The 27,791-nt window shown below is 53.0% G+C and overlaps 1 protein-coding gene across 5 annotated transcripts in view; it reads left to right on the top strand.

Annotated features, from left to right (window-relative positions):
• The window catches only part of FLNB (filamin B), a 154,505-nt gene extending 127,099 nt beyond the window's left edge, over positions 1 to 27,406 (top strand). For 3 of the 5 annotated variants that reach the window (XM_062201154.1, XM_062201155.1, XM_062201157.1), the window contains 15 exons: positions 580 to 720; positions 3,818 to 3,946; positions 4,609 to 4,782; positions 5,546 to 5,704; positions 5,991 to 6,194; positions 7,135 to 7,287; positions 7,390 to 7,512; positions 11,208 to 11,474; positions 12,084 to 12,221; positions 13,037 to 13,152; positions 16,317 to 16,449; positions 19,164 to 19,340; positions 23,282 to 23,500; positions 25,014 to 25,217; positions 25,948 to 27,406. In XM_062201154.1, coding sequence (XP_062057138.1) covers positions 580 to 720; positions 3,818 to 3,946; positions 4,609 to 4,782; positions 5,546 to 5,704; positions 5,991 to 6,194; positions 7,135 to 7,287; positions 7,390 to 7,512; positions 11,208 to 11,474; positions 12,084 to 12,221; positions 13,037 to 13,152; positions 16,317 to 16,449; positions 19,164 to 19,340; positions 23,282 to 23,500; positions 25,014 to 25,217; positions 25,948 to 26,135 — 2,525 coding nt within the window. In that variant the 3' untranslated portion in view covers positions 26,136 to 27,406. Of the gene's footprint in view, positions 1 to 579; positions 721 to 3,817; positions 3,947 to 4,608; positions 4,783 to 5,545; positions 5,705 to 5,990; positions 6,195 to 7,134; positions 7,288 to 7,389; positions 7,513 to 9,411; positions 11,171 to 11,207; positions 11,475 to 12,083; positions 12,222 to 13,036; positions 13,153 to 16,316; positions 16,450 to 19,163; positions 19,341 to 23,281; positions 23,501 to 25,013; positions 25,218 to 25,947 lie in introns of those variants that run through there. The other 2 variants (XM_062201158.1, XM_062201159.1) reach the window with 2 other exon arrangements.
• Positions 27,407 to 27,791: the final 385 nt, after the last annotated feature.

Raw genomic sequence — 27,791 nt, forward strand, 5'->3', positions numbered from 1 at the left:
TGAGCATGAGAAAGCAGCAGCAGATGGGCCAAGTGCTTGGGTTCCTGATTTTGACCTGGCTCATCCCCAGCTATTGTGGCCCTATGGGAAGTGAACCAGAGGATGGGAGATTGTCTCTCTCTCTCTCTCTCCCTCTCTCCCTCTCTCTCTCCTTCTCTCCCCCTCTCCCCCTCCCTCGCTCCGTCTCCCTCTCTCTTTCCCTTTCCCTCTCTCTCTGTCACTCTGCCTTTCAAATAAACAAATCTTCAAAGAAAAAAAAAAAGTTGTTTTCTCTTCTTAGCCTCCTTTTAATGCCTATTTCTCTTTGAGTTGATTCATTTCTAACCCTGATGATTTTGTGGTCTTCTCAAGTCCTATTTGAGCTTTTCATTGTAGAAAACTCCACACTTATAAGTTGCCTGCTGTATTTTGTGGGAGCCAAAGGGAACCAAAAAGGCCAAAGAGGTCTGTCTGTTCCCACTGTGAGTCTTGGATGTTTTAGGCAGCAGTGAGCATTCCTCAAGTCTGAAAACCTGTGTCTTTTGAAGACGCACACCTGGCATGTAAGGACAGTCTCCATTACCTTGTCCTTGTCTGCAGGCGAAGTTCACATGCCTTCAGGGAAGACGGCTACCCCCGAGATTGTGGACAACAAGGATGGCACGGTCACGGTCAGATACGCCCCCACTGAGGTCGGGCTCCATGAGATGCACATCAAATACATGGGCAGCCACATCCCTGGTAAGTGGGGGGCTTTGTGGCCAGGCCAGCAGCCCTCCGGGGCTGAGGGGCCTGAGGTTGTGGGAGGCAGGCAGGTGTTGCAGCAGCAGCAGCAGCTGCGGGGAGGAAAACCGTTCTCCTAGGCAGGCTTGGGAAGGCAGTGCCAGCGTCCCTGTGAAAGCCAACAGCCTGCACCCCCCCCCCCCCCCCCCCCGGCGGATCCAGCCCATTTCCCAAAGGCAAGCTGCTGCTCCACATCCTGGTCACATGGCCGCACCTGGGGCCCATGGTTGTTTATCTTCATCACTGTGTGTGATTGAGGTTGTGTGATCGCTGCGTTTGGCCGAAGGTCGAGCTGGGGCAGAATGTGCAGCTCGGAGAGGGGCTTTTCAGCCCAGGCTGCAGATCCTGGGGTGTGGGGGTTTGGTTCAGGGTCAGCATGGGAGAAGAAGACAGACGCCTTCTGACAGGGAAAGTGGCTTCCGTTTCATGGCTGTCAGCCAGCTCACTGTTAGGCTTGCTCTTTCTCCCTTTCTGTAATCGTGGTTTTTTTGTTTTTTTTTTTTTTACTTTAATATTTCGAGTACCTAACACATTCACATGGTTTACAAATAAAAATAATGGGAGAAGGGTCTCCTTCCTACCCACTTGCTCCTCCTGCCCTGTCATTGAACCTGACTGTTGAATTATTTTATGTTTGGTTTCAGAGTAGTAGTAAGACTGCGTGTAAATGGGAATACAGATGTTTGATCCTTCCTGCTCTTTTGCATACTCTGCACGTCTGTCTGTCTGTACTCTGTGACTCTAGCAGTATATCCAGGACAGCTTGGCAGGTCCTAGGGAGAGAACACCTGCACAGCCGTCCCCCAAGGGGGTGAATCACCACACACTTGGCTATTTCTTCTCCCCACCCTGTGCTGAAACCAAGCTTGCTGCAGCCAGTGGCCTTTCACCCCCACCATCTCACACACAGAGGTGTGTCTGTGGGACTTAGTTCCCAGGGCGGAATTGGCAGGGTGCACGTACAGGTGGCCGTGACTTTGATAATACTGCCAAATCGCACTCCGCAGGGGCTGATCCAGTTCACACGCCCACCAGCAGTGCAGGGGAGACCTGACAGTAGAACATGCTATCAGTGTTTTGGATCTTTGCCAATCACAATAGTAGGAAAAAAACCAGTTATCTTAGTGTGGCTTTATTTACACTTCTCTCGGAAACAAGATTGTGTGTAATTGCCATTTACATTCCTTTTTCTGCGAACTGAACTTCTGTTTCCTTGACCCATTTTTCTTTTTCTTTCTTTTTTTTGGGTAATATTTATTTTATTTATTTGGAAGAGTTATGTAGAAAGAAAGAAACTAGGGAGAGAGAACTCTTCCATCCACTGCTTCACTCCCCAGATGGCCACAACAGCCAAGTCTGGGCCAAGCTGAAGCCAGGAGCTTTCTGCAGGTCTCTCACATGGGTGCAGGGGCCCAAGCACTTGGGCTGTGCTCCACTGCTGTCTCAGGCATATTAGCAAGGAGCTAGATTGGAAGTGGAGCAATCGGGACTCGAAACGGTGCCCATATGGGATGCTGGCTCTGCAGACCGCATCTTAACCTGCTACACCACAGCACCAGCCCTCCGTTTTCTTTATCTACCTTTCCTCCTTCACTTCTTCCTCCTCTTAAAATTTATTTGAAAGAAAGAGAGAGAACTCCCATCAATTGGTTCACTCCCCAGATTCTTGGAATGACCAGGGATGAAACCAGAAGCTGGAAAGGCACCCTGCTGTCCTGCGTAGGTGGCATTGGCGTCATCTGGGATTGAACCCAGGCAGCTCCCATGTAGGCTGTGGGTGTATTTAATTGCTAAAGCAAAATTTGGTCCCTTTCACCCATTTTTCTGGTTGGTTATTGGACTTTGTCCTGTCAAAGTCTAGGAACAATTTAAAATGGAAGAGATTAGCTTTTTGTGATAGGAGAGCAAATATTTCTCCGAGTTTGGCATTTTCTTTTGATTTTGTGTGTTTTGTTTACATGTTTATTTAAAACAAAAATATATTATCAGCTTTTCTTTATTCCAAAGAAACAGATGTAGAGAGAATAGAAAAATACCTTTCTCATGTCTCCCTCCTGCTGTGCAGGTGTGAGTGTCCTTTCCATGTACCTACAAACATGCACCCAGCTGTGTTACGTTTTATTTTTAAATAAATGGCAGGATGGTAGTAAGGTTATGTAGCAACTTGACTCTTCTCCTTCAGGTGCAGCACATGATGGATAATCTCTCCAGCTGGCACACACAGATCTTGCCCGTTCTTTTTAATAGCCCACGAGTAGAACAGCATTCATTTAAGCAGCTCCCTTCAGTGGACATCAGGGTTCTGTCCTGGTTTGCATGTAAAAACTGCAGAAATGAAAGTGCTTGCCTAGGCTTGGAGTGGGTGGGCAGGGAGATGCTATGGGATGGTTCTTCGAAAAGACCTTCTAGGGGCTGACGCTGTGGTATGGTAGGTTAAGCTTCCGCCTGTGACACTGGCATCGCATATGGGCGCCGGTTCATGTCCCAGCTGCTCTACTTCTGATCAAGCTCTCAGCTAATGGCTTGGGAAAGCAGTGGAAGATGGTCCAAGTGCTTGGGCCCCTGCACCCACATGGATGACCCAAAAGAACTCAGTCCTGGCTCCTGGCTTCAGGTTGACCCAACTCCAGCCATTGCAGCCATTTGGGGGATTAAACCAGCGGATTGAAGAACTCTCTCTCTGTCTCTAATTCTAACTCTCAAATAAATTGATTAATTTAAAAAAAAAAAAAAAAAAAAACCTTCTAGATCATGTAGTGTGAATCACTTTGAATAGCCTGGACAAATGGCCTTCCACAGAGGCCTTTCCAGTACCTTCCCTCCTATTGGCATCCTTGCTCCACAGTCGAGCTGTTTCCTTTCTCCTTGATTTATCAAGTTGGGCTGGTGTGCCCTGCTCCTTGGGTGTCCTGAGATGGTGAGGTGCACCAGCTCCTCCTGTGGGCCTCTGCTTAGGCCAACACACCTGATAGGTGATGTTAGGATAGCTATTACCCAGGATATTCCATCACCCACTAATAGGTCCTGATTTTGTTTATGTCCTTTGCAAACCCAGAGAGCCCACTCCAGTTCTACGTGAACTACCCCAACAGTGGGAGCGTGTCTGCATACGGCCCAGGCCTGGTGTATGGAGTGGCCAACAAAACTGCCACCTTCACCATCGTCACTGAGGACGCAGGAGAAGGTACTGTGGGTTTATCTGTTTATATGCTTCCCACCTCCCATTTGTAGAATTGAGTGTAGTTCCAAGGCAGCTTTTAAAAATCAGACTGTTGGTGCGTAGTGTTTGTCTTTTCTGTTTTGTAGAGCTGCTCTGTCTTCTAAAGCAGAGGGTGTTGAAGTCCCTTCTGTCTTGATTCCATCACATTTCTGCTATGAAATATTTTGTGCGTCTCCCTTGGAATTAAGTGTGCTTTGTTACTGTTTTTTGCACACGCATCCCAGAACCACAGGATTTATGTAATCTCTCACTGGATAAAGCCCTATGATTATGTCCATTTTGTTCGTGGACATTGCTAGATTTGTGATTCTAAAGATATTTCTGTCATCCCAGGCAATGGGGGACAGTCTTTTCGGGCTCTGTCCCTGGTATGGAATTGGCATTCAAGCCTCCATCCCTTTCCCACTCCAGGCATCCTGAAGAGTAGAGAGAATCTCAGGATTGTTTGTGGTGAAGACTTGTGATAGTGGGTGTCCTCCCAGTGAGCATTCTTAACAAGTGAACAGCTGTGTTCCGCCGACACACCTTGTCCGTGACTCGTGTGGACTGTGCCTACCTGTTGACCCTATTGAAACAAACTCTCTCCCTGCCAACTGCCTTTCCTCCTGCCCCCCCGCCCCCCTCAGGTGGACTGGATCTGGCTATCGAGGGGCCCTCGAAGGCAGAAATCAGCTGCATTGACAACAAAGACGGGACGTGCACAGTGACCTACCTGCCCACGCTGCCCGGCGACTACAGCATTCTGGTCAAGTACAACGACAAGCACATCCCCGGCAGTCCCTTCACGGCCAAGATCACAGGTGGGGTCGCCGGACTTGCCGGGGTCTTCCTGTGGGGGGTATGGCAGACAAGGCTTCTGTTTGAGTACAGTTGAGAGAGACCCCTTGAAGAACCATCAGGGTGACAATTCAGTCTGATGCGGGGCTGCCTGAAGTCCTCCTTCGCCCAGGAGAAACTAGGAGTTAGCATTTCGAGAACACGTATCTGGTGCCAGTGTTAGGGCAGCAGCAGGCAGATCTGAAACATTGCGCAAGTCCGTGAACTCAGAGCAGCTCTCCGGCTTCTCTTCTGGACAGTTTTGAGTCCAGTTAACTGATGGAAAGACTGAGGCCAAGCCCGTGGTTGGCTGTTCTGGTTACCCATGTCCACCACCTTGCTCCCAACATCTGTTCTGCTTTACTGTGTTTGTGTGAGTGGATTCTGAGGACCCTGTACAGGTCAGGGTTCTTGCCCCCAGCCAGGAGCAGCACTGTGTGGAATGTGATCAGTGCTTCTCTGAGAGGTGCTCAGATGTGGGGACCTCCATGGCCAAAGGTTGCTTTAAAGCGTGGTCCATAGGCTGTCGCACCTCCAGGTGCTCCCAGCTTTGTCTTCCCTTTCCCCAGGTGTGGATGCCAGGCTTTCTTTGTTGCTAAGATCTGTTTGTTGTCCAAGCCACAACATATCACTTAACTTTGGGTCATTCATTCTTGCCTGTCCTTGTGTAAATGACGTGTGGATTGGGGGCTTGGGAGAGCCAGGCGACACGTGTAACGGGAGCCGTGTTGGGGGCCTCTTTCCCAGATGACAGCAGACGGTGCTCCCAGGTGAAGCTGGGCTCGGCTGCTGACTTCCTGCTCGACATCAGCGAGACTGACCTCAGCACCCTCACGGCCAGCATCAAGGCCCCGTCCGGCCGTGACGAGCCCTGTCTCCTGAAGAGGCTGCCCAACAACCACATCGGTGAGCCTGGGCCACCTTCCTGGCTGGAGCCCAGACATTTGGGCGGGAGACGGGGACTCCTGCCGTCCTCCCTTGGGAAACTGGTGGCCCGCTGGAGTGGCATGTGATCAATGCGCTGGGTCAAACACGTTAGAAAAGTCAAGTGCATTCCTGCATTGTGATGTTGATACCCTTGGACTCTGTTGTCAGAAAGCCCAGAAAAAAGTCACAATCCAATCCTTGAGAGTGTGTCTCCCTCTGACTTCCTCTCCTCCCCTTGAAAACCACATTGTGTGCTCCGATCCAGGCATCTCTTTCATCCCCCGGGAAGTGGGCGAGCACCTGGTCAGCATCAAAAAGAATGGCAACCATGTGGCCAACAGCCCCGTGTCCATCATGGTGGTCCAGTCCGAGATTGGTGATGCCCGCCGAGCCAAAGTCTACGGCCGTGGGCTCTCAGAAGGCCGGACTTTCGAGATGTCTGACTTCATCGTGGACACAAGGGATGCAGGTCTGTGTGTGGGGCGGGGCTTGGGGGGAACTGCCTAGAGCTTGTGCAAACTCGTTTCTTTGTACTCAGCTTGCTCACCCTTTTCCCCCAACCCTCTTCATGCAGAGCATCCTTCAAGTTGTAGGTGCACTTGTACTGTCGTTGAAGCCACATGACCATCGGTAAAGTGGGCATTGTCTTTGCTGTGTAGATGGAGAAACTGAGGTTCACGAGGGGTATAGCCCCATCTGCTGCTGGAATTTGAATCTAGAACTGCAGCAGCTCCCAGGCGTCTGCTTGATGACCTGTGCTCCCACCATTGTTCCCAGCTTCCCAGGTTCCCTTGACTCATCCCAAGCAGAGAACAGTGGTCCAGCTAAGGGTGCATTTCAGCAAGGTTTTCATGGAAGTGAGACATCTCTTCCTGTCCTCCTTTGAGATGGTCTGGGTTACAAGCTCCTCCGTTCCAGTGCTGTCATCTTCCACCTTCCTGAGCTGCAGTCACATTGGTGAATTTTGCAGAGAGAGAGCACTAGAGAGTTTTTCTCCCAAGGGGAAGATGCTCCCTGTTGTCTCATTGTATTGTTAAACCTTCAAATGTGCTGACATAACCAAGGCAGCTGGGGATGCTCTAAGATTCATATTCTCAGGCCTGTGGCTGGTATCTGTCTTGGAAGCATGGCAGAGTGCTTTCCCCTGCTAGTTAGTTGCACAGGACATGCAAGACACCATTCATGGGCCATCAGCAGATGCCCTTGAGGGAAGAGTTCTCCAGCCAAAGCGGTATCCAGCAGGTTGTTCCACTGCAGAACTTCTCAAGGGTTTTCCCCTGCACTTTTCCTTTCTCCTTGCTGACTGGGAAGACTTGGAATTTCAAGGGTCAGGTGACCTTCATGATTTCATCGACCTCTACCTCCCCGGAGAATTGCCGTCAGAACAGTCCAGGGCTGCTGTGTTGCAGGTTATGGCGGCATTTCCTTGGCAGTGGAAGGCCCCAGCAAGGTGGACATCCAGACAGAGGACCTTGAAGACGGCACCTGCAAGGTCTCCTACTTCCCCACCGTGCCCGGGGTTTACATCGTCTCTACCAAGTTCGCTGATGAGCACGTGCCCGGTACGGTGTCCCGCCTGCACTTCCTGTGTGAGGCTTGGGGTTTCCTTTCAATGCCGTGGCCTCTGGGCTGCTCACAAGGGCCTTCTTTGTTCCTTCCTCCAGGGAGCCCCTTTACTGTGAAGATCAGCGGGGAAGGACGAGTCAAGGAGAGCATCACCCGTACCAGCCGGGCCCCATCTGTGGCCACCGTTGGCAGCATCTGCGACCTGAACTTGAAAATCCCAGGTGGGCACCAGGGCTCATGGGGCCGGGTAGTGGGCACCTTTGGGAACCAAGAACATTGCATCCAGGTTGGCTGTGCTGACCTTTGATTTCATTTTCTTTGACATTTATTCCCCTTGACAAAAAATTATGTTTATTTGCCACCTTTTTCTTTCTTTTTTGTAAAGATTTATTACTGATTTGAAAGGCAGAGTTAGAGAAAGAGAGAGAAGAGGTGGGGAGAGATGGGTCTTCCTTCCCCAAATGGCCATGATGGATGGTGCTGGGCCAGGCTGAAGCCAGGAGCCTGGTACTGATTCTGAGTCTCCCACATTGGTGGTAAAGGCCCATACACTTGGGCCATGTTTGTGGCTTTCCCAAGAGTGTTAACAGGGAGCTGGGTCAGAGGTGCAGCATCCAGGACATGAACCAGAACCCATATCAGATGCCAGTGTCACTGGCGGCAGCTTAACCTGCTGTGTCACGGTACTGGTCCCCGCTACCTTTTTCTTCTTCCAAGTGAAAATGACTTGATTGTCTCACACGAGGGAAATATAGTTGAGCCTTTTGGATTGGTAGATTGACTCTGTTGAGGAGGGTAATGTCAGAGTGAGACCTGGCCATCTGGAAGTATTTAAGAAGTGGCAGCCCCGTGGGATCCTTCTAATATTCCCACTCATCTCCTCCCTCTGTCAAATGAGAACCAGGGCTATGCTGCACAGCTGGGTGGGCCACATCACGTCCTCCTGGGGCTGAACAAGCAGCAGGCAGGCTGCATCTAGTGTCTGAAACGTGGCCCAGGTTCTTCCCATAAAGAATCCTCCCTAGGAGAATTCACTATGTGGGATTTTGGAGTCTCCTGCCCACAAGCTGGGCATGGTTTGCAGGTCTGCAAATTCGATGGAGAAGTAAAATCCAGAGTCTGCAGATGAAGCTCACATGTTCTGCTGTGGAGAGGGCTGCTTATCCCATGGTGTCTCCAGTCTCGTGTCTGTGTTTTTTTGTTTTGTTTTTTTTTTTTTTTGTTTTGTTTTGTTTTTTAAAGGATTTATTTATTTATTTATTTGAGAGGCAGAGAGAGAGAGGTCTTCCATCTGCTGGTTCACTCCCTAGATGGCCGCAGCCATCAGAGCTGCACCGATCCAAAGCCAGGAGCCAGGAACTTTCTTCAGGTCTCCCATGCGGGTACAGGGGCCCAAGTACTTGGGCCATCCTCTACTGCTTTCCCAGGCCATAGCAGAGAGCTAGATGGGAAGTGGAGCAGCTGGGACTTGAACTGGAACCCATATGGGATGCCGGCACTGCAGACGGCAGCTTTACCGGCTACGCCACAGCATCAGCCCCTCATGTCTGTTTACTCTGCCTTCTCAGCTAGAGTTGGAGGCTTCCCCCTGTGTAGACACATCCGTGTTAGGCCATGTGTCAATGTAGTTAAAACCTCATTACTGTGGGATCCAGCCAAGATCACTTAAAAAGAGTTGTCTTGTTTGTGATCATAAAATGTTCACTTGGGAACAGGTGTTTGGCCTGACCGTTAAGATGCCCACATCCCATATCAGGGAATCTGGGTTCGATACCCAACTCTGGCTCTTGACTCCAGCTTCCTGCTCCCCTAGGAAGCAGCAGGGGCTGACTCAAGGGTCCCTTCTACCCACGTGGGAGACCTGAATGGAGTTCCTGGCTTCTGATTTCAGCCCAGCTCCAGCTTGGCTCAGCCCTCGCTGTTTGGGGCATTTGACAAGTGAAGCCGTTTCTTTCTGTCTGCCTCTCAAATAAATGAATAAAATGTTCACGTGTTCAAAAACGAGGTAGGTGGGATGCCCAGGAGAGCATTGCTGGCCAATACTTTTCAGGCGTGGCCATGTCCGGGCAGTCTGCCCTCCGGGAACATCCTGGTGCCCATTTCTCCGTTTGCCCCAGCATCACTGGACCTGTCTCTCATTCCCTGGCCCATCTGATGAGAAAAGACCACGTGAAGCTCTTGGGTGCCTGGTGATGAGGTTTCTGCACTGTACTTCACATTTCTCACTGCCTGAAGGGTCTCTTTTGTTTCATGTGCATGTTCGTGTCTTGAAGAGCTAGTGCGTGCCTGAGTATCACCTGTCCTTTGTCTGAAGACTGCCCTGGCTCCTGACTCTTCTTCCTCTGGGTTGCTTGGAAACAGAGAATGGGAGACACTTTTCTCCTCATTGCCCATGTCTCCTCTCATCAGGCCACAGCGAATGGCTCCCCAGCGTCCATGTGTCCTCAGGACCCTGGCCGTGGAGGGGTGTTAGTGCAGGCTGTTAGGATGCAGTATCATGAACTGGGTACGACCAGCAGGAATAAGTTTATTCCTTGTTTTTTTTTTTAAGATTTATGTATTTATTTATTTGAAAGTCAGAGTTACACCGAGAGAGAAGGAGAGGGAGAAAGAGAGAGAAAGAGAGAGAGGACTCCTATCCTCTGGTTCACTCCATAATTGGTTGCAACAGCCGGAGCTGCACTGATCCAAAGCCAGGAGCCAGGAATTTCTTCTGGGTCTCCCATGTGGGTACAGGGGCCCAAGGACTTGGGTCATCTTCTACTGCTTTCCTAGGCCATAGCAGAGAGCTGGATTGGAAGTAGAGCAGCCAGGACTCGGACCAGCACCCATATGGGATGCTGGCACTGCAGGTGGCTGCTTTACCCGCTACGCCACAGTGCTGGCCCCGAATTTGTTTCTCATAGTTGTGCAAGCTGGAAGTCCAAGTGCTTCCAGCAGGCTCCTGGCGATGGCTCTCTTCCCAGGTACATATGACCGGCTTTGTGTATCTTACATGAAGAGAGCAAAGAATGAGAGCTCTGCCAGGGTCTGAAAAAGGTGCCCGTCCCATCACGAGGGCTCCACATCCATGATCTCATCTGTCCTCTTAGACTCCCAAAGGCCCCCCACCCCACCCCCCGCCAGCACCATCGCCCTGGGGAGGAGATACTGGGTCTGTAACACAGGTGGCCCTTTCCCAACCTCCTTTCCCTCCTCTGTCATCAGGGTTCTAAGTCATCAGCGGCTCAGCCCAGGTGCCGTAGGGCTGAGGGTGAGGGTTCATGCTGGCTGCTGGTGATTGCAGTGCCTGACACACCACGTGTGGCTTGCCTGTCTCCACCGTGGCTGTGCGGGCACAGTCCTTAGCATGATGCAAGCTGCCTGTGTGGAGGAGACGCGGTCTGTGCCCTCCTGAGAGTGTGGCTCCTGCTCTTCCGTTTGCTAGAAGCTTGCTCACGCATGGAATCCCGGGCCATCGGGACTGCCTAAAGGACCTGCCACAGCTTCCTGACTGTGAGGGAGAGGGAGGCTCCCATATTTTTTGCCCTCTTTTCTGTGGCAAGAGCACATCCAAGCACGATGGATGGCCACACTGCCTTTGCCCTGGAAACATGGAGTGGTCGTGGTTTCCATGGACGTGCTGCCCCCATTGGCTGTGGCTGATTGGAAGCTGCTGTGTGAAATCCACTTGACGCCAACCTGGAAGACCGTTCAAGTGCTCAGCAGGAGAGGAGCGTCAGTGCCCCTTGAATGCTGTCTGCACTGGGTGGCCACAGGAGGGGAGGCCGCCGCCTGAAGGGGAGGGGCCGGAGCACTCCACATCCACTGGTCTGTACCTGCCTCACCAGCTGCTGCTTGCCCTGCATGTCCTGCCCTGCCATGGGCCCTTGTCCTAATCCTCCTCTTTGTCCCTGCCCCCCCCCCCCCATTTCAGAAATAGACAGCAGTGACATGTCAGCCCATGTCACCAGCCCCTCCGGCCGTGTGACCGAGGCAGAGATTGTGCCCGTGGGGAAGAACTCGCACTGCGTCCGGTTTGTGCCCCAGGAGATGGGCGTTCACACGGTCAGCGTCAAGTACCGTGGGCAGCACGTCACCGGCAGCCCCTTCCAGTTCACCGTGGGGCCACTCGGCGAAGGGGGCGCGCACAAGGTGCGGGCAGGAGGCCCCGGCCTGGAGAGAGGAGAAGCAGGAGTCCCAGGTGAGGGTCCTGGCAGGTGTTTGGAGAACAAGAGTTGGGTCTGGGTCACGTGACTGCCCACACCCTTTTGCCTGGTCCCAAAGAGGAGCTTCTTCTGGGTGTCTTTCAGGGCATTGTTTACACACAGTTTCTGTGGCTGAGTAAGTTTGCCAGTGCTCCCTTACCCACAGCTAAACAAATGTCTTAGGGAGGGGCTTCTGGGGTCTGTAGCTCGTTATGTGCCTCTGCATCTCTAAGAGGGAAGCAGAAGCACGGCGCTATTGCCGGAGATCTTGCCAGGCCGACGTTTTGTGGAACACACTAGAACACCACAAAACTGATCGCAAAGGTCCCTGACCATGTTTGCTGCAGGTGGGAAGATCTGGGGGGAAAACGTAACATTCACCTCTTTTTCTGGGTTGATTTGGGTTTCTCAAAAGGTGCCGGATTGCCCTTGAACTTGCTAATAACCATCCATGGTGCTTGGGAGGCCTCGGCATCAGGCCTTGCTTGGTTTCTGCTTGGGATGAGAGCTGGCAACAGACTAAACCCAGTGCTGCGGATTGGAACATGGAGTGGGGCAGGGGCTGTCTGGGCTCTGTCACTAACCAACCATTTCTTTGCTCTCAGCTGAGTTCAGCATCTGGACACGGGAAGCAGGTGCTGGGGGCCTCTCCATCGCCGTTGAGGGCCCCAGTAAGGCTGAAATTACATTTGATGACCATAAAAACGGGTCATGCGGCGTGTCCTATATTGCCCAAGAGCCTGGTATGTACTCAGGGATTGACTGAGGATGTTTTCCTTGTCCAGAGATGGACAGGTTGTAAGGAACAGTAAATGAGTTTGTGTGTAGAAGCACATAGAGAATCTTCTAGAAATCCAAGTGCGGGAGCTACAGCTGGACCTCAAAGGTGGGGATTCTTGATCTCAGTAGCTTGGTCTTTCACTCAAGTGCTTCATTGTTTCCACAACCAGCCTCTTTGTCTGCCCACCAGTGAATGGTCTATGGCGGTGTGGCTGCCCTAGACAAGGGGCCTATGTACCTGAGCTCCCGAAAGCTGGGCTACTTCACCTGGGGAAGTAAAACCTGGTAAAACCTTTGGAGACCATTCTCAGGCTCATGGTTTAAAATCATATAAAAGATACCACATTATAATGGAAATCAGTTCTATGAAAATCCAGTTATCAAAAGCTTGCGAGGACGAATAAGTAACCTAGCACACATGCATGTCCTCATTAACACATTAAACCATAAGATTTAGTGACAAGGTATTAACTAATTTCCAATTAGTGGTGAAAGGTTATTGAAAATAGAGGCTTAGTGATTTCTCCTTCAAGGCCATGGGTCTCCTGAATCCTGTACAGTGCAAAGCCCATTAACTATGGATCCATGCTAAGAATCCTTACTTTGCCCAACTAAGAAAATTATATTGGCACAGCCTCAGCCAGGTGACAATCTGCTAAAGCCATCGATGAGGGCCAGGAGTCCCTGAAGGCATCTTAGCTCTAGGTAAGAAGCAAGAGGCCACCCTGGAGCCACACTTCCAGAACTCCGGAATGATGCAACTTTCCTGTCCTCCTAGGTAACTACGAGGTGTCTATCAAGTTCAACGATGAGCACATCCCCGAGAGCCCCTACCTGGTGCCAGTCATCGCGCCCTCCGACGACGCCCGCCGCCTCACTGTTATGAGCCTTCAGGTGAGACGCAAGGAAGCATCCACCTCCTTGGCCACAGGCCCACCAGCGGGACCCTTGGACTCCTGAGGCCGCTTCAATCCCCCTCTTCCCACTTGACCCTGGATGCTACCACCCGTGGGCAACCTTGCCCCAGGCCGACTCTGTTCCCTGCACACTTAGCAGAGTCCCAGGGAACAGCACACCTATACATTTGGGAACCCATTTATTTTACAATATTGCAGAGCAACGACGGAAGCTTGTTAGTGACTTGAAGAACTTTAGCAAAACCCTGATAAGGAGGTTGTCTTGCCCTTATTTTAAAGGTGGTGCAGGGAGGTTGTGGCCACCAGGGCCCAGTAAGTATGAGGCGGAGTGAGAACTCTTGGCTCCGTCGCACCTGTTCCCAGCTGCAGCCACTTCAGTCCCCACCTTGACAACAGCAAGCAGTGGCATGATCCAGTCCTCAAGGATGCCAGGACAGGCAGCGTTTCTCCCTGCCTTTAATAGATCAATGCACGGTTGCATCTGTGCCTTCAGTCATAAGAACCGCTGGAAGTACCTCCAGGAGAAGCAGTTAGGTTGGTTAAGAACACCAGAATGCTACAGTATGATTCCTGGCTAACAGGCTTTCTAAAGAGCCTTCAGATCCCTCAATGCTACCTTAAAAAATTTTTTTTGTTTAATGTATTTGTTTGAAAGGCAGAGAGAGACAGAGATTGTCTGCTGGTTCTCTCCCCAAATACCTGCAACAGCCAGGACTGGCCTAAACCAAAGCCAGGAGATTTGAACTTAATCTAGATCTCCCACATGGGTATCAGGGACCCAAGTACTTGAGCTGTCCTTTCTGCCTCTCAGGGTACTCATTAGCAGGCGAGCGGAATAAAAAATGTAGCCAGAACTCAGACCTAGGCACTCCCAATATGGGATGCAAATGTCCCAAGCACCAACTTAACCACTGTACCAAATACCCACTGTTCCACTCAATATTTAAAAATCGTGGATTTGAAGAAAATCCCATCTCATATCTCAAACTGATATCATGGGATCTAGTTCCATTCGCTGGATGTGAATTCACACCTGAGATTCCAGCCTCACTCTGAGGACAACTGGGATTTTGCTGGTTGTCCCCTAACATCTGTCATTCATTTAGGGCCCCAAACAGAACCCACAGCAGAACTGTGTCCCCGGATTGAAGCGGCCTCCCCCGGAGGGCACCAAGGGCCCTAACTGGTTACTGTGGCACTGATGTTTTTCTTGTGTTTCATGTAAAGGCTTCTTAACAGAAATTTCTTTTGTGGTCAACTCACCTAAAACCTACGGAGGGAGATCAACCCAGCATTTGTGGGAGGCACAGAGCTGCCTTCTTGCACCTCGAAGGTTCCTTTGGGATCTTCCGAGGTGTTTATCTCCCTCTTGAGGCTTTAGGAGCAAGCGGATTCAGGTAATGTCGGCGATTTTGTGTGTAGAGAGCTAACAGGAGGGATCCTCATGGTCGGAGCATCGATATTTCACAAGCGTGCAGCAGGATGCAGAGTGAGCTTCTGCAGGCAGCTGCCCCAGCCAGGCACATAGACGTGTCTGTCGGCGTGGTGCCCTGTTCTCTCTGGGTCCTTTGATACCCTGGGATTTGTCAGTTATTTATCAGAGACCCAGCGCGAGCCTACGCAGCAGCATCTGGTGCTGGTTAGACAAGAGGGGCTCGTGTAGTTCTGTCTTGCTCCTGAGACTTTGTAGAAAATTGGAGTCGGCTGGCAGTTTGTGGGGGATGGAGGTCCTTTCGCCATCAAAGCCTCCTTAATTTTGTGTTCTGTAACTTCCAGGGCAGCACATCCTGCCACGACAGAACACATGTGGCTGCAGTCACTCAGGCACTGAAGTTTTAGTTGTATTTCATCTTAAAGGCTTTCAATTTATTTTGTAAATTTTTAAAGAAAATGTTATTGTATTTGAAAAGCAGAGTGAGAGAGAGAGAGATCATCTTCTAGTTCATTCTGCAAATGGCTACAACAGCTGGGGCAGGGCCAGGCCAAAGCCAAGAGCCCGGAACCCCATCTGAGTGTTCCACGTGGGTGGCAGCGGCCCAGGCTCTTGAGCCATCTTCTGTTGCCTTCCCAGGCACATTAGCAGGGAGCTGGATCAGAAGCAGAGTATCTGGGACTCCCTGGTGCTCCTCTAAGGGATGGTGGCATCACAACATGGGCCCCAGTTGTTTTAAATGCAATGTATGCAGTCATAGGTGAGTAGTGATTATCAAATTAGGCAACTCAGCTGTAGAGTCTTGCTGGCAAGAGGCAACCCTTGCGTCAGCACCCTTGCAATGGCCAATCCGAGGGTATTGCTGCTCAGCCGTGTACCCAGGCATCTCAATTTCTAACCTCCTCCTCCCAGAAGAGACAGAACATGGAGAATGAAATGAGCCCAGCACAAAAACCAAACCACCCCTCTCCCTGCTTTTTTTTGGGGGAGAGTACAGGTGATTTCTAAATGCATATTAATATTTAACAAGAAGCTGGCATTTTTTTTTTTTTAGTCTTTCTATATGTGGGCCAGACCCTGTGCTGTGTGTTTGCATACACAACTTCTTCTCAGCAACTCTCTGAGATACATTAAGTGGTTACACCCATTTTATAGATGAGAAAACTGAACCTCAGAGAAATTGAAATGATGATAAACCGAGGCCCAGCTGATTCTTAGCCATTGTCCAGGATTGCCTCCCTCACATGCGTGGCCCTTTGCAACTTTACAAAAAGTCCTCCCAACTCCTACCCTTGAGTGAGAGAGGAGCAGAGAGACAGGAAACAATTCGTGTTAGTGAGCGCACGGCTGGGTCAGCTGCCGTCCTCCTCCCAAAAGGGGGTTCTTGGTTTCTGGGGGATTGAAACACACTGGGTTTTCTGAGGCCGAGACCATAGAGATGTTGACTGAGGTGTCTCAAGTCTCCGAACGCAGGGACTGGCTCTTCCAGCCTGGGTTGTGGTGGTTTTGTGGGTACAAGCCCATGTCTGCAGGTGCATGTCTCTTGTGTTCTTACTGGAAATGCAGAAAATGACCCATCCGTTCTTGTGTTGTCAGATGTTCTATGGCAAAGTATTCTGCCAGTTCTGAGATGAGAACTGTCACCTGGAATCCTGGGCCGGCTCAGGAATGCTGAGGGCCATAACCTGTCTAATGTATTAAATTCTCAGGAATCGGGATTAAAAGTTAACCAGCCAGCATCCTTTGCTATAAGGTTGAATGGTGCAAAAGGCAAGATTGATGCTAAGGTGCATAGCCCCTCGGGAGCCGTGGAGGAATGCCACGTATCTGAGCTGGAGCCAGGTAAGCAGGGGGCTCCGTGGGGGTCCCTGCACCAGCTCTTTCCAACAGGTGTTCCCGCAGATGTCCGTCCCAGAGGAGCAGCTGCTAGCCCAGTTACTGCCAGTGAGCCTTTGCGGTTTAGGGTATAAACATCTGCCAGGAGCAGAGACTCTTTGGCATATTATAACCCTGTTTCTTTTTTTGTTGTAATACATTCTATTTTATTTTCTGATGCCTTTCTACCTGAGATTCAAGAGAAGCTCGGTCTTTAGGGCTTACCATCCTGAGATTTTCTTGCTCAGCGCCTTGGTATCAATTTGAAGGAGACCATTTTGCCAGTGGCATTTTATTAGCTGTCAGAGACTTGGCAGGAAGGGAAGGTAGAGTTACATAGGATTCCCGCCCTCAAAGAGCTGCTCAGAGACTGGTGAGCATGTGGCCAAAGCCTGCAGCACACTGGGGATTACCCCACAGATAGTCACAGGTGCCAGCAAGAGAACTGAGAAGCAAATGGCAAACATGCCTGGCAAGGTCAGGAGGACTTCTCAGAGGAGGTGACATTTAATGTGGGCTTTGACATGTGACGAGGAGACCTGCTGGCCTTTGTTGTATGCCCAGCTGTGTGTGGCAGTAGAAATCCAGAACCTGGGCTAACATGTGGATGTCTTTGTCCCACTGGACAGAAAGGGCACTGGGGAGCCTCAGAAAGAGCCAGTGTGGGCTGTGGGTTTCCTCGCCTGCTCGGGTCTTTGTTGAAGCCTGAACACGTGAGAGAATGTGTTGGAGCTTCTGAAAGGCCGAGTGGGGACGCTGATGCTCCCAGGTGGCTATTTGAGAAAAGAGTTCAGCAGCAGCTCTGGGGTGGAGAACATGGAGTTGAGGCCAGAGAATGGTTGCACCTGGTGACAGGTAGCCCTGGGGAGTGAGAGAGTGGATTCAGAAAGGTGATGTGTAGCTGGGTGATTGGGTAGGAAGGGGACAATGCAGGTAGCAGAATGAGAGTCAACCGGAGTGCGAGCAAGGGTTCGTGGTTGCTTGAAGAAATTACTGTTTTATTAGGAAGGGGTACAGTTGAAGTACCTCTTAGATATTTGATTGAGGATTTTTAGAAAATATTTATTTATTTGCAAGACAGAGAAGGAGAGAAGTGTTGCATCCACTGGTTCACTACCCAAATGGCCACAACGACCGGAGCTTGGCTGGTCAGGAGCCAGGAGCTTTTTCTGGGTCTCCCATATGGGTACAGGGGCCCAAGCACTTAGACCACTCTCAGCTGCTTTCCCAGGTCGTCAGCAGGGAGTCAGATCAGAAGCAGAGCAGCTGGGACTTGAACTGGCGCCCACATAGGATGCCTGTGCTGCAGACAGTGGCTCTGTCTCCTATGCCACAGTGCTGGCCCCGAGTGAGTGAGGATGTTCAGTGGCTCACTATGGCCTGGGCTCAGCAGTGAGTAGAGTTGGTGTCCTCAGTCCCACACAGTATGCAAAGCCCTCTGGTTTCTGAGATGACTTGTGCACCCTAGTCAGGATGCCATTGGTTGCAAATTATAGAATACACTGCTCGAGCCAACTCATAATAAAGGGGCCTAGTAATTTACACAACTGGAAAGTTCAGGATCCAAGTTGAATTCAGCAGTTACTTGATTCAGTCATTCAGCGGTGTCTTCCAGTACCCCAGATACCTCTGCCACTACTTCTGCTCTATGGCCTCTTCCCGAGGCTGTCCTTCCTCTTGGTGGTAAGAAGGCTGCAGCAGCACCAGACTTCCCATCTTCACATCACACCAGTCAACAGAGACATCCTCTTCTGAGGATTCATTCTCAGAAGTCTGAGCGGCCCTCTTCTAGAAGTCTCCAGTAAACCTCCCTTCCCATCTTACTGAACTGGGACACATGCCCATTCCTTAACTTCCTGTGGCTAAGAAAATGCTCTCTGATAATTGATTGACATTTGGAGAAAGAAGGATTTTCCTGATCCAGTCAGTGATCACACCTGGACGTGGGGGTGGGGGTGGCTTTTCAGAGAGGGCAGAGTGGGTACCCAGCTCGCTAGCCTAGGGGAGGTGCAGCCTTGGAGGTCATGGCCAGGCAGCTCTGTACAGGTGTGTTCACCTCTGGAGAGGCCCAGAGGAGAAAGAGAAGAGGGTTTGAGTGAGGGCTTTGAAAAACACCACTTCTGAAGGGGTTAAAGGGTACAGGGTTTTGGTGAGAGCCTGGCTGGGGAGGCAGGGGCAGAACAGGTTCTCTGCCTCCCAGGCTGGGCTGGTTAGGTGGAGCTTGGTGGGAGGGTACCCATTTCAGGGAACAGACCATGCCATTTGCTGGGGACCCAGTCACACAGCAAAAGGAACCAATGCAGCTTTTGTCCTGGGTGCTGCATCTGGCTTTGGGCTTTATTGAGGAGCATGGATGCCAGTTGGAAATAGCTTTTTCCCCATCCAGTGGCCACGTGGAGAAACTCCATGAGAAAGGAAGCTTTCCCAAAGGAAGGGATCTCCTGCCGCAGGTGGCAGTGTGGGAAATGTAGGATTTGAGAGCTAGGGGCATTTCCCATAGGGCTAGTCGGGGATGCACAAGTAGCTCGTCTGGTTGTGAAGTCCACCACGTGGGTGCCAGGCTTGCTGTGGAGCGGCGGTTCATCAGTGGCTGGAGCGGGTGGGCCTGCAGTCCTGCGCCCTCCCCTAATGCGGGGGTGTCTTTGTGCCCGGTTTGACCCCGTCTCTGCTCCTCCTCCTAGATAAATATGCCGTTCGCTTCATCCCGCACGAGAACGGCATCCACACGATCGACGTCAAGTTCAATGGGAGCCACGTGGTTGGAAGCCCCTTCAAAGTGCGCGTCGGAGAGCCAGGCCAGGCGGGGAACCCTGCCCTGGTGTCTGCCTATGGCACGGGACTCGAGGGCGGCACCACAGGTAATACACTGTTCCGCTCCGTCTTCAGCTATGCGGCTGCTGGGGCAGAACGCCTCACGGAAGCCCTGCCCGTGCAGTCCCCAGGGAAGCTGGAACAGCACACACTCCCCTCGGTTTTGGCACATGTGGCTTGACCTCCGTCCCAGTGAGGCCCAGTGGCTGTGTTAATCACACCTCTTTATTGCCTCGTGTGGTCCAGATGTCTCCCTTTGCTGTCTCGGGACCTCGGGGGCTGGACGCTGATCATAGTGGAACACAGCACCGTGTTGTTAGTTCAGATTTTTTTTTTGTTTTTGCAAGGCACAGAAGCAGGCGGAAATTTCTCATGTCCACTCCCCAAGTGCCTGCAGTGGCCAGGGTGGGGCAGGGTCAAAACTGGAAGCTGGGAACTCAGCCCTGGGCTCCCACGTGGGTGGCAGGGACCCAACTACTTGGGCCATCACCACTGCCTCCTGGGTCTGTGTTATGGGGAAGTTGGCATCAGGTACTGGAGTCAAGCATCAGAGCAGGCACTCTGATATGGTACGCTGGCCTCTTAACTGCTAGGCCAGGTGCCTGGCCTCTGCCGCCTCCTAATGGCTAAGGATAGTGTCTGTGCCAGGAGCCAGTGGGTGTTTGTAGAGTCCCCCCATAGACGGGTGTTGGTCGTGTCCAGTGTGTCACTGCTTGCCCTTGGCTGCTCTGCAGTGTGGCTGCACTGGCTGTTGCTCTGGGGCCCCTTGGGGAGGATCCCTGGTTTTCCCAGTGCCTTGTGTGTGCACCTCCATAGGGCACCCGCGCTGACAGTGTCTGAGCCAGGCATCCAGCTCTGGGGAGGAAGTATCCTGAGGGACCCAGGGGCCCTGCCCAGGTGCAGGAATGATGACAGGCTACCCTGCTCCTGAGAATTCTGGCCCCAGCAAAACCTCCCCTGGGGTGCTGGTATGGCTGCCAGATTCCACAGGTGCACCCACATTGGTTCAGTCCTGAGCTGTGGGCCAGCAGTGTGGCCTTCGTGCAGGGCCCCAGGTGATGTCCACTGTAGTGATGAAGAAAGTGGGACTACAAAGGTGGAGGCCCTTCCAGGCGTCCTCCTGGGAAGGAGACTGACTCAGGAGTTGGTCCAGGTCCGTGACCTCAGAGTCTGTGTCTCTAACTCCCCAGCTGTGGGCTCCTCCCCTAGAGCTACTCACTGCACCCCAGCCCACCTCGGAGGTGCCCTAGTTCAGGATCCCTGTCTTCCCAGCTGCCCTAGAGTGGTTTCCAGGCTGTAGGGAGGGCACTTGGCCCCTGGCAGGCTGAGGGCCTCCTGGCGCTTGGAGGGCCCAGCAAACCTCGGTCCAGCCCCACAGTGGCCGCTGCTGTCCCCCATGCAAGCCAGGTGCCAGCTGACCCTGCTGCCCGCTCTCGCCAGGTCCTCTCCCACTTCCTCTTGGCAGCAGGCACACCTTAGCAGCTCGGCTTTCAGGCCGTGCTTGGGCCGGCCAGCCGCTGCTGAGAGCGGGAGCTGGCACTACAGGGAGGCTGCAGCCAGGAGGGGAGAGGGACAGAGCAGGCCTGTTCCAAACCCTGGGTAAATACTGCCCTTGTCCGGGGAAGGCGTCTTGTTTTTCCAGGCCTCTTGCTCCCCAGCCTGTCCCCACACCTCCATCCTGAGGTTGAGCAGCTGCAGAGGCAGAGGAATGAAAGGTATCTGTGTTTTGGCTGCCGAGGCCCGGCACCCCCTCCCCCACACAAAGCAAACGCCCTGTGTTTGTGTGGGTGCTTTGCTGTGTCTCCTGGCTCAAGCTTTGAATGGTCCACTCTGCAGGCTGGGGAGCACAGGAATGGGAGACTTTGTGCCGATGAGGGGCGAGTCGAGTGGTCCAGGATTCGACCTGGGAGTTCTGGGCTCTTTGGGCGAGATGGTCCAGGAACCCCTGTATGCAGCAGGCACACCAGACAAGCCTACTCCCTGCCTGCCATAAAGAACCAGTGGTGCTGTGTTAATATGCCTGGAATGCGCAGGGCCTCAGCTGCACGTACGTGGGGATGAGCAAGAGGCCGTCATACCCTGAGATAAATGTCTCAGATGTTTGTCAGAGCCCGTCAGCTGCTGCTTCGAGCCGGAAGCCGTGGAAAGACTTGTGTGTGTGCATTTCCTCCTGTCTGCTCCCAGGCAAGTGCCTTAGCTCCGGGTTGAACAGACACAGTTTTTCATTCAAAGTTCTGCTGGTCTCTGGCTGTGTGATTTAGACAAACTCTTAGGCCTCACTGTGCCTGTACTTCCTTTTCTGTAAAATGGGTATAAGTAATCTCACCTAATAGACTTGCTCTGAGCCTTAAAGGACAGTGTGGCTAGGTAGCTCTTGTCCTGTAATTCTTAGTGAATATATTTAAATTTATTTATTTGAAAGGCAGAGCGATAGAGAATCTTCCATCCACTGGTTCACTACCCAGATGGCTGCAACAATGGAGTCTTGGCAAGACCAAAGCCAGGAGTCAGGAATTCCATCCTGGTCTCCTACATGGGTGGCAGGGGCCCAAGTAATTGGGCCAACTTCCACTGCCTTCCCAGGCACATTAGCAGGAGGCAGGATTGGAAGCAGAGCAGCCAGGACTCAAACTGGCGCTCTGGAGTCACAAGCTGTGCCTTCACGCCGGCTCTGGCCACATCTTTTTGGCTTTGCTTAAAAAATATCTTTCCTTATCAGCACCTTGCAGCTACTTCCTGGACCTGTGTGTTTCCCCCACCCCACCCACCATCACCTCCCCATTTTCTCCCCCCTGCTGCCCAAGGGCCTCCTCCATGGCACAGATCTGATGCAGGGACATAGTTGAGACTGGAAAGGGCACCTTGGGCCAGGAGTCTCAGGAGCTTCCAGAAACAGCTGGGTTGTGTCTGCGGTAGCACAATAACGGCGCCTTTGTTTTGCTGATAGCCAGAACAATCCTCCTTTCTCTGGCCTAGGAGCTATAATTAAATCAAAATGTTTCCCGGCTGGGGCTGCATCTAGGGCTCTGAAAGCAGCACTGCCCTGCCTGGGTTGCTGTGCCAGGGATGTCCCATAGAGGGCACTGTGGTGGGCATGCAGCTGGTGTCTGGACACCCAAGCGGTCCCCACTGACCCTCCTGTGCCCCGCTGGCCTGGAAAGGAGGCTGGGGAAGCGGGGTCTTTGGTGGAGCAGTGGGCTTGGGCAGGAGTGCCTCTGTAGCCTTACCTTCCGTCACGAGGCCATGTATCTGGGCAGGATGCCCTCCGTGGGCCAGCCAAGAGGTCAGGTGTCTCAGGGCTGCAGTCAGGGCATCCGAGGCAGCCCCACTGTCCATCTGGTGGCCAAGAACTGGACCTGGTCACTGGAGCCACGCAGTCTCTGTCCAGACCCGGCTCACCAAGTGAGTTGCAAGTAGCCACATTCATTTGTCAAGTAGGGGGCACTGGGGAAGGATTTCATGCACGGGGCCTGCAAGCCTCAGCAGGGTGGGCACGCGTGCAAGCTAGCTGGCGCTGCTGTGTTTTGCTTGCTCTTGCTGGTATTTGTGGCAAAGTGGGTGGACCTGCAGGGCATGGCGCTGCCCCAGGCCTCAGTTGTCTGGGTGAGGAGGAAGGGAGAAGATGCTGTGCCTGCCCCTTCAGTCTCTCCCTATCCACCCAGAACAGAAAGGAAAGGTCAGAGAGACCCAGGCCTCCCCTGCCCGCCTAGGGGCAGACGGAGCTGGGCCCTGGTGCCAAAGCAACACTCGAGGCTCACAGTGGGGGTTCAGGCTCTCCTCACCCTTGGCCTGGGAAAGGTCCCCTATGCTGGGAGCTCAGAGCCAGTCCAGGTGGCTTCCTATGCCACCAAGGCGATACCTCTGTGAGGGGACTGAGTGCCAAGTGCTCCCCCACCCCTGTTCCTTCATTTCCTCCAGGAAAACCCCCCAAAGCACACCTGCCACCCCTCCAGACCATCACTGCAGCATTCCTTGTCCTTCCTCCCAGGTATCCAGTCTGAGTTCTTCATCAACACCACTCGTGCGGGCCCAGGGACCTTGTCCGTCACCATCGAAGGCCCGTCCAAGGTGAAGATGGATTGCCAGGAAACCCCAGAAGGCTACAAAGTCATGTACACGCCCATGGCCCCTGGAAACTACCTGATCGGGGTCAAATACGGCGGGCCCAACCATATAGTGGGCAGTCCCTTCAAGGCCAAGGTGACAGGTAACCAATGGCCCCCTGGCAGGCTCCTCCTCCCCGTGGAGCTGTTCTTGCAAGATGAGCCCTCATAGAACAAGGGGCCATGTCAGATCTGGCGTTCAGTGTGAAGGAGTGGCATGGCGTGCCAGGCCGGCATGGGTGCAGAGCGCACGTGGCAGCTGAGAAAGCCTGCGAGAGGATTATCTGTCTCTGACGGAAAGGAAGAGGTGTTGCGTAATCGGGACCTGACATACGTGCTTAGATCAGGGCCTCAGGAACCTCTTCATCTCAAACCTGCACTCGTAAAATAACCAAGCATTTGATTAAATCTTAGAAAAGTGCACAGACACTGGAAAAAATAGCACCTCACAGCCCACCACAGAAGGTAACTACTGTCTGTATGATGGTACATCCCTTCCTAGGGACACGTCACTGTTAGGCAAGTAATGTAGCTTCCTTTAGGAAAAACGAGGAAATGCAGACAGGAAAACCATCTGCTCTTCCACAGGGACTCATTTGTTTTTTTGTTTCTTGGTTTTTTGTTTTTTGACAGGCAGAATTAGACAGTGAAAGAGAGAGAGACAGAGAGAAAGGTCTTCCTTTACCGTTGGTTCACCCCACAAATGGCTGCTACGACCGGCGCGCTACGGTTGGTGCGCTGCGGCCAGCGCGCTGTGCCGATCCGAAGCCAGGAGCCAGGTGCTTCCTCCTGGTCTCCCATGCAGGTGCAGGGCCCAAGCACTTGGGCCATCCTCCACTGCCTTCCCAGGCCACAGCAGAGAGCTGGACTGGAAGAGGAGCAACCGGGACAGAACCCGGCGCCCCAACCGGGACTAGAACCCAGGGTGCTGGCACCAGAGGAGGAGGATTAGCCAAGTGAGCTGCGGCGCCGGCCCACAGGGACTCATTTGTGATATGCCCTCACGCTGCCTGAGTGATTGGGTTCCAGGGACCCAACCCCATGCAAGGCTGCCAAGATGCACAGTGCTCAAGTCTCTTATAAAAATTGCATAGAACCTGCGCTTAGCACCTCTGGATTACTTTACGCTACCTGACGCCATGTGAATGCTTATGTCAATGCCTGTTAACCCTGCATTGTTTGTTTAAGAGGGACAGGGAAAATGGTGTAGATGTTCAAGGCAAATGCACATTTTGGGGTGGGGGGAGGGTATGTGTGACCTATGGTTGGTTGAATGCACAGTTGTACATCTGCAGAGGTGGATGGTCCACTGGTCCTGGAGTGTTTGATGAAAATGGAGAGATGTGAATTCTTAGGAAGCACATCTTTCATGTGGGAGAGATTTCTAGGCCGTGTCAGCCAAGGCCAGACCTGCACATTGGCCCAGAAAGCCAGCTTTTCTTAGTAGGGGGTGGGGCCAGGGGGTGTGGAAGACATTCTGGGAGTGAGGCAGGTTTGTAGATTGCACACAAAAGTATTGGGGTACAAGGGTTCTCCTGCAGATTCTGCATGGGGTACAGAATCCTTGCTCTGGTGACTCAGGGCTGCCTCCCTCCCTTCCTTCCTCCCGTGTCTTAGGCCAGCGTCTGGTCGGCCCCGGCTCAACCAATGAGACCTCATCCATTCTGGTGGAGTCGGTGACCAGGTCCTCGACGGAGACCTGCTACAGCGCCATCCCCAAGGCATCCTCAGACGCCAGCAAGGTCACCTCCAAAGGGGCAGGGCTGTCGAAGGCCTTCGTGGGCCAGAAGAGCTCCTTCCTGGTGGACTGCAGCAAAGCCGGTAGGTGGCACACACCTGCTGGGTGCCGCCGGGGGCTGAGGCAGGCAGAAGCATTCTGCGGGGCCCACCCCTACAGAACACAGCCATTTGCGGGGCACCTGCCCTCAGTGTTTTTCAGTCATCTTCCCTTCCTTTGCCCCTGGATTCTTTGGCCTGACCTGTAGTGGAGGGAAGGTGGCCGTCACACTCAGTCAGTCACCTGGCCCCTTTTCTGCCGCTGCTTTGGAATTCAGTGGATGTCAATAGGCAGTGGCCCGGGTTCCAGCATCCAGCCTGCCTGGGCTAGAAACCTGGCTCTGCCGCTTCATTCATTCATTCATTAGTTCACTCACAAAGCTTCTGAGCAGGTGTTCTTGGGCAAGTTGCTAAATCTTTCTGAGAGTCACTTGTCTCTTCTCTCAAATGGGAAAGATAATAACAGGGGACTTTGCTGAAGGCTCCTGGGAGAGTAAATAAGGAGATCGTAATGGCCAGCGCTGACCCAGCCCTTACATGTGCTGAGGACTCAGCCATCATAGCCCCTGCAAACCCCTCTGCCAGGGTGGGGAGGCGAGAGTTACGGCAGGGCGGGGATTTGAACCCACACCGCCAGGCCCCAGGGGTCTCTGCTCACAGTCACGTCTCCCACCTCTCGGGAACCCTGGCAGCAGTGTAGAAGCTCCACAGGCAGCCCCTTCCTCTGCCCACCCCCGGGCACCTGGTGTGGTAACCACAGCGTCTTTGTCCCCAGGCTCCAACATGCTGCTGATCGGGGTCCACGGGCCCACCACCCCCTGCGAAGAGGTGTCCATGAAGCACGTGGGCAGCCAGCAGTACAATGTCACGTACGTCGTCAAGGAGAGGGGCGAGTACGTGCTGGCCGTGAAGTGGGGGGAGGAGCACATCCCCGGCAGCCCCTTCCACGTGACCGTGCCTTAAAACGGTTCCCACCAGCCCCCCGGAGGAGTTCTCGCGTTGCTTTTGTCGCTTGTCTGTAATCCACCTTATACGGTGTCCTCCGCCTTGTGTGTGAGTCTACAGCCTCGTCCCCAAAGCATTGCCGTGCTCACGCACCTTGCGGGCCGCGTCCTGCTCTTTGCCGCTCCAGGGGCACTCACACTGGGGAGTCCTAAAAACCCACACTCGTTCCCTGGGCCACTCGCTGCGGGCCAGGTGTGGGCAAGGCTGGCTTTAAAAAAAAAAAAAATGAGATTGGCTAGCCTCAGCTCCTGGCTCTGCGCTTATGAAACAAGACTCGGGGGTGGGGGGCGGGGGAGAGAGGAGACCTAGTGCAGGTTGGCAGTGCAGGAGATGGCTGCCATCTGTCTGTCCCATACTGTGTCGGAAAGGGCCAGTCGAGGCTGCTGCTGTTGCCACGCTGCCCCTCCCCGGTGCCCCCAGCTCTGTGGCCGCCTCAGCTTCCCCCAGGAGTAGAGCGTGCTTGCCAGCAAACTGGCCTGTACGGCTTCCTGGGACCCGGGCCCTTCTTGTGATCCTCTCCCCGCGGAGTCACAACGTGGCAGCTGCTTTTCTGCTTTTGGTTGGTAAAGGCCATCTCGGTCCCTTGGTCTGAGGACATTGTACAGAGGCAAGCGGCACCCCACTGACCAAAGACCCTCTTAACCTGCATTAGCCCTTGTTTGTCCCCCACGCAGCCAGGGGTCAGCCTGGTGAGCCCTCATGGAAGTCCATACGTCAGTGCGCTCAACACGGGGGCCTGGCACAGGGCACTCTGCACCTGCCCCCCAGCCGGCCTCCTGGGTCCCTTTTCCAAAGTATAGACAGGAAGGGACAAACCTCCTGCAAAATAGCCAACGCTGCTTAAACGGATAGTGGCCATGTGTTTGACCACGGCACATGCCACCTGCAGTGTTTGGGAAGCAGTGCATGGAATTCCAAACTGCACGGAGGGTGTTGGTGCCCTCCCTGCAGACCCGAGCTGGCTTTGGGCTCAGGGGCCGTGGTCTGACGGCAGAGCCCAGATCTGATTGCTGCTTGGTCCTGAGGGAAGGGGCTGCCGTCGTCGTGGGTGTGATGGGGGTGAGTGCTGGTGGTCAGAGCCCACCTGTTAGAAACTGGAGCGGCTGTAGCCTAATGTGAAAGGACCGCAGGCCTCGTGAACTGGGACGTGGAACCCAAACTGGAATCAAATGCCGACTGTAAATTGTATCTTATAACTTATTAAATAAAATGTTTGCTCCGTTCAAGTTGCCCCGGGTGTTCTTGGGTGGGGTCGCTTCTGAACGAATGGTTGGGGCTCAGGCCCTGCTCTCTGGGGAACCCTGGCCGACTCAGAGGAGCAGCCGGATTGGCGGGGAGTGTGGCCTTTTTGCGGGGTGGGGGGGATGTCCTGTGACCCCCGACAGTCCAGGTTGAGGGAACACCTGGAAGGCAGCACAGGGGCCCTGACGCCAACACCACCTCTTCAAGCATCACACGTAGGAAACCCACCCAGGTGAAGGCTGTGGCTTTGCACACAGAGAACGTGTCGGTCCCGATTACGTGGGAAATGCTCGCTTTAGGGAATTAATTCAAACAAGCAGCAGTACTCTGTCGTGTCGCCACCCTTCACCTCCTCCTCCTCCTCCTCCTCCT

This window comes from Lepus europaeus, chromosome 9, assembly GCF_033115175.1.
Source record: "Lepus europaeus isolate LE1 chromosome 9, mLepTim1.pri, whole genome shotgun sequence".
In the NCBI taxonomy this organism is placed as follows: domain Eukaryota; kingdom Metazoa; phylum Chordata; class Mammalia; order Lagomorpha; family Leporidae; genus Lepus; species Lepus europaeus.